The sequence below is a fragment of the Anomaloglossus baeobatrachus genome, chromosome 5 (genome assembly GCF_048569485.1).
Source record: "Anomaloglossus baeobatrachus isolate aAnoBae1 chromosome 5, aAnoBae1.hap1, whole genome shotgun sequence".
Lineage (NCBI taxonomy): Eukaryota > Metazoa > Chordata > Amphibia > Anura > Aromobatidae > Anomaloglossus > Anomaloglossus baeobatrachus.
The window spans coordinates 578,202,956-578,218,788 of NC_134357.1; the positions used below are offsets into that span (position 1 = coordinate 578,202,956).

Consider the following 15,833-nt stretch of genomic DNA (forward strand, 5'->3'; position numbering starts at 1 on the left):
TTCAAGTTCAAATTGGTAAATTGAAAATGTATTTTTATGACATTTTTTTTTTTTTTTGTCAAGATCTTGATTAAATTATTTTTATAATGTTTTGTGTTTTTTTTTACAGACAAAGATGTGAGGAACCGCTGGAGGTCTGTGAAGGACCGCTTCACAAAAGATCTACCAATGGCCAGCAAAAGTGGATCTGCTGGACAAAAAAGGAAAATTCTTTATGAAGATGAACTACAGTTTTTACTAACGGGCAGAAGCTTACGGCAGTAAGTACTTTTGAATTTTAAAAATTTAAAATTCGAATTTTGTTTGCAATACATTCATTTTTTTTTCCCTTTTCCAATCATAGGACAGAAGGTAACCTCTTGCCTGTAGAGCATGATGACTCCACATCAGAAATGCCTGAAGGTTCAACCGAAGTGGAAGAAACAACTTTCTCCGAGGCTGCGGATACATCATCAGCTTCTGCCGCTAAACGGCCCTGCATCCCTGCTGCTGGCACAGGGACTGACCCCGGTGTTTTCAGCTTTACATCCGCTGCCAGTGATGCTGATCCGCCACAATCAACATCTTCTTCGGCGTCAGCCCGAAACCTGACATTACGGCGGAAGAAAGCAAAGGGAGTTCCAGTGGCCAAAAATGTTGCTGAGCAGTGCGACGAGCTAACCTGCGAGACTTTGTCCCTGCTTAAAAATTCTGCTTCTAAACCAAATTCAAAGTGTGATTTATTTGCTGCCAGTCTTGGCAGCCGGCTTTCTGACATGTCGAAAGAGACGCAGTCAGCCTGTATGATGGCTTGCTGCGCCCTTTTTGACGGTTTTGAAAAGCCCCCCCCCACATCCACGTGTAGGTGACCTTCTTAATCTCATTCTGGATGCTTTTTCACCCACCCAAATAAATAGACCTGTTCGAAACCTCCCTCCACAACCAAATATGGCTTATTCATATAATATGCATCCCCAAACTCAAATAGCTGGTGCAGTAGGTAACACAAATTATGAAACCCACTCACAAGCAGCTGCCCCTTCCACCCAGGCTGATTCTTTTGGTTATGTAACGGAGGACTTGTATCGCTTGTAAAAAGTTTTGCACTCCCCAGAACACTTACCCAAGTTCAAATTTTTAATTTTGATTCTAAAATTGCTGAGTCCAGCATGGCCTGAAGTGGTACTTTGCACGCTGCGACATCGCTAGCCAATGATAGCGATGCAGAGCGCGATAGTCCCCGCCCACGGTGCTGATGAGATATCTTGTGATAGCTGCTGTATTGGTATTGTATTGCACAACTTGATGTCAGGTCAGGCTGCTCTGCGGAGCTCAGGTGAAAACTCAAGATTTTTATGTTTTTAACTTTTCAGGTCCTCACCCAGTTTTGTCATTGATTGTCATTAAAGAATATCTTTTTCAGTAATGTAATTTTATTGTATGTTGAAATAAAACAATTAAATTGACAAACATGTATGTGTTGGTTGGGGGAGGAAAAAAAATGCATAGAATTTTTCATGGAATTCAATTTAATAAAAAAATTTTTTGGCAAAAAGGTATTCAAGCAATTTTGTCCATATATTACCTTAAGCGAAAAAACAAATACATATTGCAAAATGTATATACATAACACACTATCAGATGAAGGGTACAGCAGATGTCCCATTGCTGTCTGCAGATCTGGCTGCACATCACATGCACAGACTGTCTGCGGCAAATCACGTACAAAAACGTCCCCTTTTCATCGGTAGTGTCCACGTGACCAACAGGTCTGGAGGATCCCTCTAGCCATCACACGGGTCCGGATCCAAGCTGCGCCGGCTGCTGGCACAGGGGCATCACATTTGCCATTCACCTTGTCCCATGGGTGTCTGCTGATCCGGCTGCACATCACCGACACAGGAGTACTGCCAGTGCACGGCACCTTCTGGACTCATGAAGTAGTCAGTGAAGGATTCTCGCACCAACACACCCGAGTTAGTTGGTCTTCCCGAAGACACGTTGATCACTGGATTAAATTCGGCCTGCTGTGTTTCCTCAACTTGCTGAGAGCTGTACTCTCGAGCATAGTTGTGGAGAACACAGCAGGCTTTAATCACAGTGTCAACGGTTTCTGTTTCTAACTGGATGGTTGTGTGTAGAATCCTCCACTGACTAGTCAGGATTCCAAAGGTGCACTCCACATATCTGCGTGCACGACTCAGCCTATAATTAAAAATCCTCCGCCGGGTATCCAGTCCCCTCCGTGGGTATGGGCGCAGCAGGTTTGGCAATAAAGGAAATGCCTCATCCGATACCATCACAAAGGGGAGTGGATCTGTGGAGCCCGGTAAAGGTTGTGGGGCTGGGAGCGTTACGCAATCCTGGAGAACTTGCAGTCCAATCTGTGATGTTCGCAACACACGAGAATCCCCCGTACTGCCATAAGCACCGACATCGATGGCAAGAAATTTGTAATGTGCATCAGCCACCGCCATGAGGACCACCGAAAAATACTTCTTATAATTAAAGAAGAGTGATCCTGATCGCGGTGGCTTCTGCACTCTTACATGTTTGCCATCGACCGCACCTATGCAGTTGGGGAAGTTGGCCACAGTTTGAAAGCCTGCTGCAACCTGAAGCCAAGTCTCCTCGGTTGGGGAAGGCATCACCATGGGCTGCAATTTCTGCCAGATCACGCCACATGTGCACCTCACAATTTCAGAGATGGTTGATTTACCAACCCGAAATTGAAGGTGCAGGGATGTGTAGCTCTCTCCTGTGGCCAGAAATCTGCAAAATACAAAGACAAAGAATTAGAAATAGATACAAAGAGAAACATTGCATGCATGAAAATGAACTCTTCACATGATCCCAAATAAAATTAAAAAAAAAAAAAAAAATTGAAAGTATTTTTAAAAAATAATTACCGCAAGGTGATGAGCAGCCGCTCCTCAGCAGAAATTGACTTCCTCATCCGGGTATCCGCATAACATAAATCAGAATGTACAATTGATAATAGACGATCGAAGGCGGGAATAGTCAAGCGACAAAACGAAGTAAACTTTTCTGGAAATCTGGAAAAAAAATGACTAAATCAAAAAATGTGACACAGATAAATATGTAGACAGAGATAGATAAAGGATTTCTACAGACAGACATAGGTAGAAGGATATATTCAGACAGAAAGAGAGATGGATACATAGATAATAAATAGATACAAAAAGATAGATATATAGATAAATGGAAGGATGGATGGATATAGATAGATAGATAGATAGATAGATAGATAGATACATGCATAGATAGAGGGATAGATAGATAGATAGAGGGATAGATAGATAGATAGATAGAAGGATAGATAGATAGATAGATAGAAGGATAGATAGATAGAAGGATAGATAGATAGATAGATGATAGAGGGATAGATAGAGGGATAGATAGATAGATAGAGGGATAGATAGATAGATAGATAGATAGATAGATAGATAGATAGAGGGATAGATAGAGGGATAGATAGAGGGATAGATAGAGGGATAGATAGATAGATAGATAGATAGATAGATAGATAGATAGATAGATAGATAGATAGATAGAGGGATAGATAGAGGGATAGATAGAGGGATAGATAGAGGGATAGATAGATAGAGGGATAGATAGATAGATAGATAGATAGATAGAGGGAGGGATAGATAGAGGGATAGATAGAGGGATAGATAGATAGATAGATAGATAGATAGATAGATAGAGGGATAGATAGAGGGATAGATAGAGGGATAGATAGATAGATAGATAGAAGGATAGATAGATAGATAGAGGAATGGATAGATAGATAAAAAGATAGATAGATAGAATGATAGATGAATAGATAGTCAAAAAATAAAAACTACCTTCGTAAATCATTATACAGGACTCTAAAATGTCCTTTTGTCTCCCGAGCCACAAGAAGCGGATGAATCCACATTTTTTTTTTTTTTGCCTAAAAAAAATTATATTATTAATGTCAAAAATTGTTTTTTTTCTATGATAAAAATGAAAAATAAAAAATTATACCTGTTCTCTACGGCGACGTAATAGTGTGACAACGGTCAGCAAAAGAAGTTGGAAATGTGGCGTGTGCAGCTGTGAGGAAAGTGCATTGCTTGGCATCTTGACTGAAGTAAATGGAGAATAAATACACCATAGAATATGGAGACTGAAGAAGAAGGAAATGACATCAAATATAATTTTTTTTTCTTGTTTTTTTCAACATGCTTTATTTATATCTACTGTAGTTTACAGCCTGAAAATCCGCAGGGAGCAACCTGCGGAAAATCCGCGGCAAATCCGCGGCAAAATCGCGGCAAAATCGCGGCAAAAACGCGGCAAAAACGCATGCGGATTTGGTGCGGATTTTTTCCGCAGGTCCGGAAATCTTTCACTGGCAGAAGTTTCTCGAGAAATTTTCTTGAGAAAGTTCACATCTCTAGTGCGCACATAGCCTTATTCTTCGCAAGTCTCCACACGTGGCAGTAACAAAACACAATGCTGTGGCGCTTCCTTTAGCTGAGGGAAAGCCTGCCCTAGCGTCCCCTCAAGTGGGTGACTTGCCTGACTACTCCTCTTCGCCCGGCTCCCACTTCTGGCCACCCACAGCCCGGACCCACACCGGACTGCTTCACCCTACAAGGTTCCGCCCGTTCCTGTTCTCTCCGGCTTTCCTGAACTTCAGCTGCCACACTCTGCCCCTGGCTGCTCCTTCTTCTTTCCTGTCCCCGAGACTACTGCCTGTGCCACACACTTTCTTCCCTCCTAAACTGCCGGCTCCTCCTTCCCAATGTGGTGACAGCCGTCCCACCCGGCCACTAGGGGGTACCCTAACTCTCAATATACATACATACAATATAAGACATTTTTATTAATAACATCTCCGGGTGAACTAGGCTTCTTTGTGAGGGGTCTGCCCACCCCTTACACACCTCCCCTCTTTAAGCCTGAGCCTCCCGGCAAGGCTCCAATCTAAACTTACAACTGTTAAAACCACACAAAACATGTTCAATCAACTGCGAACCTGTCCAGCGCCCGGAGGCTTAGCAGCGCTCCCGGTCTTTGGTGTGCCCGGAGGCTTAGCAGCGCTCCCGGTCTTTGGTGTGCCTGGAGGCTTAGCAGCACTCCCGGTCTTTGGTGTGCCCGGAGGCTTGGCAGCGCTCCCGGTCTTTGGTGGTCAACGCAGGAACACGGAAACTTCTCTCTCAATAACGCGGAGGAGCCCCTGGCTCAGTCCAGCAAGCAGGCTCTCTCCAGAATCAGCAACTTGAACGTAAAACTTTCTCCGGCTTAAACACGCCGGCATCAAACAAAACAGGCCCGCCATCTTCCGGTCTTGATGCCTATTCCGGGTGGTAGGCCCATTGCCACTCGGCTCTCTGAGCTTGGATATATTCCGACAGGGACTGCCCGGGTAATCGGCGCAGCCTCCGGAAAGGCTCATGACTGGTGAGCTGCTCCGCTGTTTCAGCCTCCGGCTTGAGCTCCTCAGTCTCTGACAGAGGTGAGGGGGTCGCTGCGCGGGACGGTGGCGGGCTGCCCATAACAATCATCGGATGGGTAGTAATGTTCTGGTTAATTGCCAGCACCGGCGAGGTTCCCTTCTCCAGGTCGGTACTCTGCCCGGACATGACTGCCGGAGCTACAGCTAAGGTATGTCGGGGACGGGAGGCTTCAGCCAGCGCCGGTCTTCGTTGCGCTTGTCGCCGGGCCTGGTGCTCTTCCCATTCTACCTCCTGCTGCCATTGGGCAGCCTCCTGTTCGGTGGACGTACGATGCACCCCCACCGCAAACAAGCCCCGGCAGCCCACTTCCCTCAGAAATCGTACCTTTTCCCCTGGGTACAGGGTATGTAGCCGCTGCGGAAGGCCTTCTGTATCCAGGTTGACGCGATTGTAAAAATAATCGTCGCCGGTTTCTCCATCCCGGATAAAGCCATATCCTTCTTTCTGATTGAATTTGACGACCACTCCGGTGGTATACTGGCGCTCAAACTCTTCGCCATGGGGACCCGCCATGATCTCCCGAGCGACGGTTTCAACAAGCAGCCGCTCTTGCACTGGGTCCGGCTCAGGTGACGGGGATCTTCGGGTCGGTAGGGGAGACGGCAGCACCGGATCCCAGTAGAAACCCCAGTCGTCTCTCTCCAATTTCCGAGCGTATACTTCTGCCGGAGTCCGAGTTTGACTAGGTGTTTCAGACCCCACCGCGGCTGGCGGGGGTCTCTCTGCGCAGGGATATGGGGCTCCCAGCATCCGGCTCCCCGACGGTAGTTGGGTGGCGTAGGTCGCCCGGACCTCTGTTGTGGTCGCACCGGTCTCCGTGTCCCACATTGTGAGCCAAGTCACCCTTGTGGCTTGTCCCGGTCCTCCGGGTACAGCCAGCAAGTAGGCAGGGAATCCCTCCACGGACACCACCTGCTTCTGACGGCTCTCGTCCAAATTCTCCATTTTTTCTGCAGCACAAGTCCTCAGTAAGGGCGTCAGGGTCAGTGGCGAGACTAGAGGAAGTGGAGGCGGGCTCACTTTTCCCGCTCTTGAGGATGCTCCACCCTTAGTCTCACACCACAAATCGACCCCTCCGCGGCGGCACTTCTTTCTTCTTACAACACCGCCCACTGTACATGTCTTTGTTCGTGCCCTGGGACCGGCACCTCCCCTTTTTGGGCGGAGTACTCCGAACTTCTTTTTCGGCACCGGCCAGCCCCAGGCTCTTCTTTTGGCGCCAATTTTTCGCACGCTTTCTGTTTCTTCACAGACGACGGCCACCTTGCCGCCATCTTGTGCCCGGTCCAACGCCTCAGGCACTGTTTCTTCTTCCCACCATGGGACTGGAAATCTTCGCTGAAAGTCCGGATCAAGGGCCCTTGGCACCACTTGGTCTCCATCTTCTTGGAGCGGGTCCCCTTGCATATGATCCGGATCCTGCCGACTACGCCACATGTAACGGGGTGCCAGGGGTGCCTCCGGCCTTGTAGTCGTGGCCCTTGCTGACAGGCTTACCCCTGGTTCCACCGTCACTTTGGGGACAGGAGCTGTTGTGCTGGGGCAGAGTGTGGTGGTGCAGGTGTTGTCCGGCGCACAAATACTCTTCAGGCATGGTTCAATGCAAATAACAAACATGTTTTATTCTTCGCAAGTCTCCACACGTGGCAGTAACAAAACACAATGCTGTGGCGCTTCCTTTAGCTGAGGGAAAGCCTGCCCTAGCGTCCCCTCAAGTGGGTGACTTGCCTGACTACTCCTCTTCGCCCGGCTCCCACTTCTGGCTACCCACAGCCCGGACCCACACCGGACTGCTTCACCCTACAAGGTTCCGCCCGCTCCTGTTCTCTCCGGCTTTCCTGAACTTCAGCTGCCACACTCTGCCCCTGGCTGCTCCTTCTTCTTTCCTGTCCCCGAGACTACTGCCTGTGCCACACACTTTCTTCCCTCCTAAACTGCCGGCTCCTCCTTCCCAATGTGGTGACAGCCGTCCCACCCGGCCACTAGGGGGTACCCTAACTCTCAATATACATACAATATAAGACATTTTTATTAATAACATCTCCGGGTTAACTAGGCTTCTTTGTGAGGGGTCTGCCCACCCCTTACACACCTCCCCTCTTTAAGCCTGAGCCTCCCGGCAAGGCTCCAATCTAAACTTACAACTGTTAAAACCACACAAAACATGTTCAATCAACTGCGAACCTGTCCAGCGCCCGGAGGCTTAGCAGCGCTCCCGGTCTTTGGTGTGCCCGGAGGCTTAGTAGCGCTCCCGGTCTTCGGTGTGCCCCGAGGCTTAGCAGCACTCCCGGTCTTTGGTGTGCCCGGAGGCTTGGCAGCGCTCCCGGTCTTTGGTGGTCAACGCAGGAACACGGAAACTTCTTTCTCAATAACGCGGAGGAGCCCCTGGCTCAGTCCAGCAAGCAGGCTCTCTCCAGAATCAGCAACTTGAACGTAAAACTTTCTCCGGCTTAAACACGCCGGCATCAAACAAAACAGGCCCGCCATCTTCCAGTCTTGATGCCTATTCCGGGTGGTAGGCCCGTTGCCACTCGGCTCTCTGAGCTTGGATATATTCCGACAGGGACTGCCCGGGTAATCGGCGCAGCCTCCGGAAAGGCTCATGACTGGTGAGCTGCTCCGCTGTTTCAGCCTCCGGCTTGAGCTCCTCAGTCTCTGACGGAGGTGAGGGGGTCGCTGCGCGGGACGGTGGCGGGCTGCCCATAACAATCATCGGATGGGTTAATTCTGGTTAATTGCCAGCACCGGCGAGGTTCCCTTCTCCGGGTCGGTACTCTGCCCGGACATGACTGCCGGAGCTACAGCTAAGGTATGTCGGGGACGGGAGGCTTCAGCCAGCGCCGGTCTTCGTTGCGCTTGTCGCCGGGCCTGGTGCTCTTCCCATTCTACCTCCTGCTGCCATTGGGCAGCCTCCTGTTCGGTGGGCGTACGATGCACCCCCACCGCAAACAAGCCCTGGCAGCCCACTTCCTTCAGAAATCGTACCTTTTCCCCTGGGTACAGGGTATGTAGCCGCTGCGGAAGGCCTTCTGTATCCAGGTTGACGCGATTGTAAAAATAATCGTCGCCGGTTTCTCCATCCCGGATAAAGCCATATCCTTCTTTCTGATTGAATTTGACGACCACTCCGGTGGTATACTGGCGCTCAAACTCTTCGCCATGGGGACCCGCCATGATCTCCCGAGCGACGGTTTCAACAAGCAGCCGCTCTTGCACTGGGTCCGGCTCAGGTGACGGGGATCTTCGGGTCGGTAGGGGAGACGGCAGCACCGGATCCCAGTAGAAACCCCAGTCGTCTCTCTCCAATTTCCGAGCGTATACTTCTGCCGGAGTCCGAGTTTGACTAGGTGTTTCAGACCCCACCGCGGCTGGCGGGGGTCTCTCTGCGCAGGGATATGGGGCTCCCAGCATCCGGCTCCCCGACGGTAGTTGGGTGGCGTAGGTCGCCCGGACCTCTGTTGTGGTCGCACCGGTCTCCGCGTCCCACGTTGTGAGCCAAGTCACCCTTGTGGCTTGTCCCGGTCCTCCGGGTACAGCCAGCAAGTAGGCAGGGAATCCCTCCACGGACACCACCTGCTTCTGACGGCTCTCGTCCAAATTCTCCATTTTTTCTGCAGCACAAGTCCTCAGTAAGGGCGTCAGGGTCAGTGGCGAGACTAGAGGAAGTGGAGGCGGGCTCACTTTTCCCGCTCTTGAGGATGCTCCACCCTTAGTCTCACACCACAAATCGACCCCTCCGCGGCGGCACTTCTTTCTTCTTACAACACCGCCCACTGTACATGTCTTTGTTCGTGCCCTGGGACCGGCACCTCCCCTCTTTGGGCGGAGTACTCCGAACTTCTTTTTCGGCACCGGCCAGCCCCAGGCTCTTCTTTTGGCGCCAATTTTTCGCGCGCTTTCTGTTTCTTCACAGACGACGGCCACCTTGCCGCCATCTTGTGCCCGGTCCAACGCCTCAGGCACTGTTTCTTCTTCCCACCATGGGACTGGAAATCTTCGCTGAAAGTCCGGATCAAGGGCCCTTGGCACCACTTGGTCTCCATCTTCTTGGAGCGGGTCCCCTTGCATATGATCCGGATCCTGCCGACTACGCCACATGTAACGGGGTGCCAGGGGTGCCTCCGGCCTTGTAGTCGTGGCCCTTGCTGACAGGCTTACCCCTGGTTCCACCGTCACTTTGGGGACAGGAGCTGTTGTGCTGGGGCAGAGTGTGGTGGTGCAGGTGTTGTCCGGCGCACAAATACTCTTCAGGCATGGTTCAATGCAAATAACAAACATGTTTTATTCTTCGCAAGTCTCCACACGTGGCAGTAACAAAACACAATGCTGTGGCGCTTCCTTTAGCTGAGGGAAAGCCTGCCCTAGCGTCCCCTCAAGTGGGTGACTTGCCTGACTACTCCTCTTCGCCCGGCTCCCACTTCTGGCCACCCACAGCCCGGACCCACACCGGACTGCTTCACCCTACAAGGTTCCGCCCGCTCCTGTTCTCTCCGGCTTTCCTGAACTTCAGCTGCCACACTCTGCCCCTGGCTGCTCCTTCTTCTTTCCAGTCCCCGAGACTACTGCCTGTGCCACACACTTTCTTCCCTCCTAAACTGCCGGCTCCTCCTTCCCAATGTGGTGACAGCCGTCCCACCCGGCCACTAGGGGGTACCCTAACTCTCAATATACATACATACAATATAAGACATTTTTATTAATAACATCTCCGGGTTAACTAGGCTTCTTTGTGAGGGGTCTGCCCACCCCTTACATACACACACGGCTCCGCTCCGTACACCTCGTACACACACGGCTCTGCTCCGTACACCTCGTACACACACGGCTTCGCTCTGTACACCTCGTACACACACGGCTCTGCTCCGTACACCTCGTACACACACGGCTCCGCTCTGTACACCTCGTACACACACGGCTCCGCTCCGTACACCTCGTACACACACGGCTCTGCTCCGTACACTTCGTACACACACGGCTCCGCTCCGTACACCTCGTACACACGCGGCTCCGCTCCGTACACCTCGTACACACGCGGCTCCGCTCCGTACACCTCGTATACACACGGCTCCGCTCCGTACACCTCGTACACACACGGCTCTGCTCCGTACACCTCGTACACACACGGCTCCGCTCTGTACACCTCGTACACACACGGCTCCGCTCCGTACACCTCGTACACACACGGCTCTGCTCCGTACACTTCGTACACACACGGCTCCGCTCCGTACACCTCGTACACACGCGGCTCCGCTCCGTACACCTCGTACACACGCGGCTCCGCTCCGTACACCTCGTATACACACGGCTCCGCTCCGTACACCTCGTACACACACGGCTCCGCTCCGTACACCTCGTACACACACGGCTCCGCTCCGTACACCTCGTACACACACGGCTCCGCTCCGTACACCTCGTACACACACGGCTCCGCTCCGTACACCTCGTACACACACGGCTCCACTCCGTACACCTCGTACACACACGGCTCTGCTCCGTACACCTCGTACACACACGGCTCTGCTACATCCACACTGTAAACCCCTCCTGACCCCACACATAAACTTCCCCTCATCCAGCACCATGACAACCAGCACAGCAGAGCCCTGCATACACTGATCATGTGACCCCTGACTCCTCCCCCTCCATGTGACATCATCACAGGTCCTGTAAGCACAGAGCAGCCATATATCTAGGGTCGTGGCTAAATCCCAGTGGCTAGAAGGACCTGGTCCCTCTGCCCACTGGGAAATAGCCGACTCTATAGAGAGAAAGCTAAATCCCAGTGGGCTAAAGGACCAGGTCCCTCCTTCCACTGGGATTTAGCTTTCTCTATCCAGAGCCGGCTATTTCCCAGTGGGCAGAGGGACCAGGTCCTTCTGGCCACTGGGATTTAGCCTGCTCTCTATGAGAAATCTAAATCCTAGTGGGCTAAAGGACCAGGTCCCAATAAGTGTTTTAATACAATTCTTAGTGGGAAAAAGGACCAGGTCCTTCTGCCCACTGGGATTTAGCCTGTTTTCTATGAGAAATCTAAATCCTAGTGGGCTAAAGGACCAGGTCCTAATGAGTGTTTTAATACAATTCTTAGTAGGGAAAAGCACTGGGTCCTTCTGGCCACTGGGATTTAGCCTGCTCTCTATGAGAAAGCTAAATCCTAGTGGGCTAAAGGACCAGGTCCTAATGAGTGTTTTAATACAATTCTTAGTGGGGAAAAGCACTGGGTCCTTCTGGCCACTGGGATTTAGCCTGTTTTCTATGAGAAATCTAAATCCTAGTGGGCTAAAGGACCAGGTCCTAATGAGTGTTTTAATACAATTCTTAGTAGGGAAAAGCACTGGGTCCTTCTGGCCACTGGGATTTAGGCTGCTCTCTATGAGAAAGCTAAATCCTAGTGGGCTAAAGGACCAGGTTCCAATGAGTGTTTTAATACAATTCTTAGTGGGAAAAAGGACCAGGTCCTTCTGGCCACTGGGATTTAGCTTGTTTTCTATGAGAAATCTAAATCCTAGTGGGCTAAAGGACCAGGTCCCAATAAGTGTTTTAATACAATTAGTGGGGAAAAAGGACCAGGTCCTTCTGCCCACTGGGATTTAGCCTGTTCTACATAAGAAATCTAAATCCTAGTGGGCTAAAGGACCAGGTCCCAATAAGTGTTTTAATACAATTAGTGGGGAAAAAGGACCAGGTCCTTCTGGCCACTGGGATTTAGCCTGCTCTGTATGAGAAAGCTAAATCCTAGTGGGCTAAAGGACCAGGTTCCAATGAGTGTTTTAATACAATTCTTAGTGGGAAAAAGGACCAGGTCCTTCTGCCCACTGGGATTTAGCCTGTTCTACATAAGAAAGCTAAATCCTAGTGGGCTAAAGGACCAGGTCCCAATAAGTGTTTTAATACAATTCTTAGTGGGAAAAAGGACCAGGTCCTTCTGGCCACTGGGATTTAGCCTGCTCTCTATGAGAAAGCTAATTCCTAGTGGGCTAAAGGACCAGGTCCTAATGAGTGTTTTAATACAATTCTTAGTGGGGACAAAAGGACCAGGTCCTTCTGCCCACTGGGATTTAGCCTGCTCTCTATGAGAAAGCTAATTCCTAGTGGGCTAAAGTACCAGGTCCTTATGAGTGTTTTAATACCATTTTTAGTGGGAAAAAAGGACCAGGTCCTTCTGCCCACTGGGATTTAGCCTGCTCTACATAAGAAAGCTAAATCCTAGTGGGCTAAAGGACCAGGTCCCAATAACTGTTTTAATACAAGACTTAGTGATCTAATGGATCCTTCCACTGGGATTTCGCTTTCTCTATCCAGAGCCAGCTATTTGCCAGTGGGCAGAGGGACCAGGTCCTTCTGCCCACTGGGATTTAGCCTGCTCTCTATTAGAAAGCTAAATCCTTGTGGGCTAAAGGACCAGGTCCTAATGAGTGTTTTAATACAATTCTTAGTGGGAAAAAGGACCAGGTCCTTCTGCCCACTGGGATTTAGCATGTTCTACATAAGAAAGCTAAATCCTAGTGGGCTAAAGGACCAGGTCCCAATAAGTGTTTTAATATAATTCTTAGTGGGAAAAAGGACCAGGTCCTTCTGGCCACTGGGATTTAGCCTGCTCTCTATGAGAAAGCTAATTCCTAGTGGGCTAAAGGACCAGGTCCTAATGAGTGTTTTAATACAATTCTTAGTGGGGACAAAAGGACCAGGTCCTTCTGCCCACTGGGATTTAGCCTGCTCTCTATGAGAAAGCTAATTCCTAGTGGGCTAAAGTACCAGGTCCTTATGAGTGTTTTAATACCATTTTTAGTGGGAAAAAAGGACCAGGTCCTTCTGCCCACTGGGATTTAGCCTGCTCTACATAAGAAAGCTAAATCCTAGTGGGCTAAAGGACCAGGTCCCAATAACTGTTTTAATACAAGACTTAGTGATCTAATGGATCCTTCCACTGGGATTTCGCTTTCTCTATCCAGAGCCAGCTATTTGCCAGTGGGCAGAGGGACCAGGTCCTTCTGCCCACTGGGATTTAGCCTGCTCTCTATTAGAAAGCTAAATCCTTGTGGGCTAAAGGACCAGGTCCTAATGAGTGTTTTAATACAACTCTTAGTGGGGAAAAAAGTACCAGGTCCTTCTGCCCACTGGGATTTAGCCTGCTCTCTATGAGAAAGCTAATTCCTAGTGGGCTAAAGGATCAGGTCCTAATGAGTGTTTTAATACAATTCTTAGTGGGAAAAAGGACTGGGTCCTTCTGGCCGCTGGGATTTAGCCTGCTCTGTATGAGAAAGCTAAATCCTAGTGGGCTAAAGGACCAGGTTCCAATGAGTGTTTTAATACAATTCTTAGTGGGAAAAAGGACCAGGTCCTTCTGGCCACTGGGATTTAGCCTGCTCTCTATGAGAAAGCTAATTCCTAGTGGGCTAAAGGACCAGGTCCTAATGAGTGTTTTAATACAATTCTTAGTGGGGACAAAAGGACCAGGTCCTTCTGCCCACTGGGATTTAGCCTGCTCTCTATGAGAAAGCTAATTCCTAGTGGGCTAAAGGATCAGGTCCTAATGAGTGTTTTAATACAATTCTTAGTGGGAAAAAGGACTGGGTCCTTCTGCCCACTGGGATTTAGCCTGCTCTCTATGCGAAAGCTAAATCCTAGTGGGCTAAAGGACCAGGTCCCAATAACTGTTTTAATACAAGACTTAGTGATCTAATGGACCAGGTCCTTCTGCCCACTGGGATTTAGCCTGCTCGCTATGAAAATGCTAAACTCTAGTGGGCTAAAGGACCAGGTCCCTAGGGGTGTTTTTAAAATGGACACACTTGGCTAAAAACCATGTCATCATGCCAATTGGGATTTATTCTACTGTATCTGTAGATTATCTGCAGTAGAATCATAGAATGTTATAGTTGGACGGGACCTCCAGGGTCATCAGGTCCAACTCCCTGCTCAAAGCAAGATTCACTATATCATCCCACACAGGTGTCTGTCCAGTCTCCTTTTTACGTCTTCCATTGAAGGGGAACTCATTACCTCTTGTGGTTCCAGTCATTGATCACCCTCATTGTCAAAAGGTTTTTATTCCAAAATCTAATCTGTGACGCTTCCCAATCAGTTTCATTCCATTGCTTCTATTCTTTCCTTGTCCTTGTCAACCCTAGTTCGACAGCCTTTGAGATATTTGCAGACGGCTATTAAGATTCCTCTCCGTTTTCTTTTTTTCAAGCTAAACATTCCCAAATCCTGTAACCATTCCTCATCGGACAGTTTATAGACCAGTCACCATTCTGGCTGCTCTTCTCTGAACTTGCTCCAATTTGTTGCTGTCTTTTTTTTAAGACATGGTGCTCAGAATTGCAGATGAGGTCTGACCAAAGAGGAGTAGAGGGTGATAATTACTTCACGTGATCGATGGCTGGACCATATATGACAAGCTTTTCTCCCCCCATTCAATTTTTGTGTCTCCCCTATTTCCTCATAGAATGTAAGCTTACGAGCAGGGCCCTCACTCCTCCTGCTATCTTAATTTTGTTATTTTGTATTCTCATATTGTCTGTACATGTCCCCTCTGAATTGTAAAGCGCTGTGGAATATGTTGGCGCTATAGAAATAAAACTTATTATTATCTGTGCTTCTGTAAATACATTGCACAATTGTGATTGTCTTTTTTGCTGCTGCATCACACTGTTGACTCATGTTCAGTCTGTCATCTATCAGTATGCGATTAGTATATTAGTGGTACTAGATTTGAAAGTGTTCACATTATTTTTTTTCACATTGACTAAGTGATATGGAAGACTACAAAGTAAGCTCTTAGGTTGCATGTACAGCAGCTGACGCAGTGTCAGCCCGCCTGTGGAAATGTGAGTGTGCTCTGCAGGAGAATGCAGCAGTCCGCGCCTACTATCAGGGTTCAGTGTGCTACCAACTTTTGCTTTTTTCTCCCTATGGAGAACATTCTGGCCACAGGAACATAAATTGACATGCTGCAGCTTGGAACGCTGCGCCACATGTAAGTTTACGGAGCAGAGAAAAGAAGCACCGTGGGCAAGAGATTTCTATAAATCCATCCACTGTGCTTGTACTGTAGAACGCAGCATTCTGTATGCAAACAAACACGCTACTTCCAAAACGTTGCAAACACTGACTGTGCAAATACACTGTGTGCAGAATTATTAGGCAAATGAGTATTTTGATCACATGATGCTTTTTATACATGTTGTCCTACTCCAAGCTGTGTAGGCTTGAGAGCCAACTACCAATTAAGTAAATCAGGTGATGTGCATCTCTGTAATGAGGAGGGGTCTGGTGTAATGACATTAACACCCTATATAAGGTGTGCTTAATTATTAGGCAACTTCCTTTCCTTTGGCA

General features: G+C 48.9%; 1 protein-coding gene across 1 annotated transcript in view; it reads left to right on the forward strand.

The window, feature by feature from the left end:
- LOC142313112 (uncharacterized) overlaps positions 1 to 15,833 on the forward strand; it is a 210,917-nt gene that overhangs the window by 63,368 nt on the left and 131,716 nt on the right. The window contains 4 exon segments of the mRNA XM_075352097.1: positions 1 to 15; positions 110 to 260; positions 344 to 840; positions 9,107 to 9,132. The exon segment at positions 1 to 15 is cut by the window's left edge and continues 127 nt beyond it. Coding sequence (XP_075208212.1) covers positions 1 to 15; positions 110 to 260; positions 344 to 840; positions 9,107 to 9,132 — 689 coding nt within the window.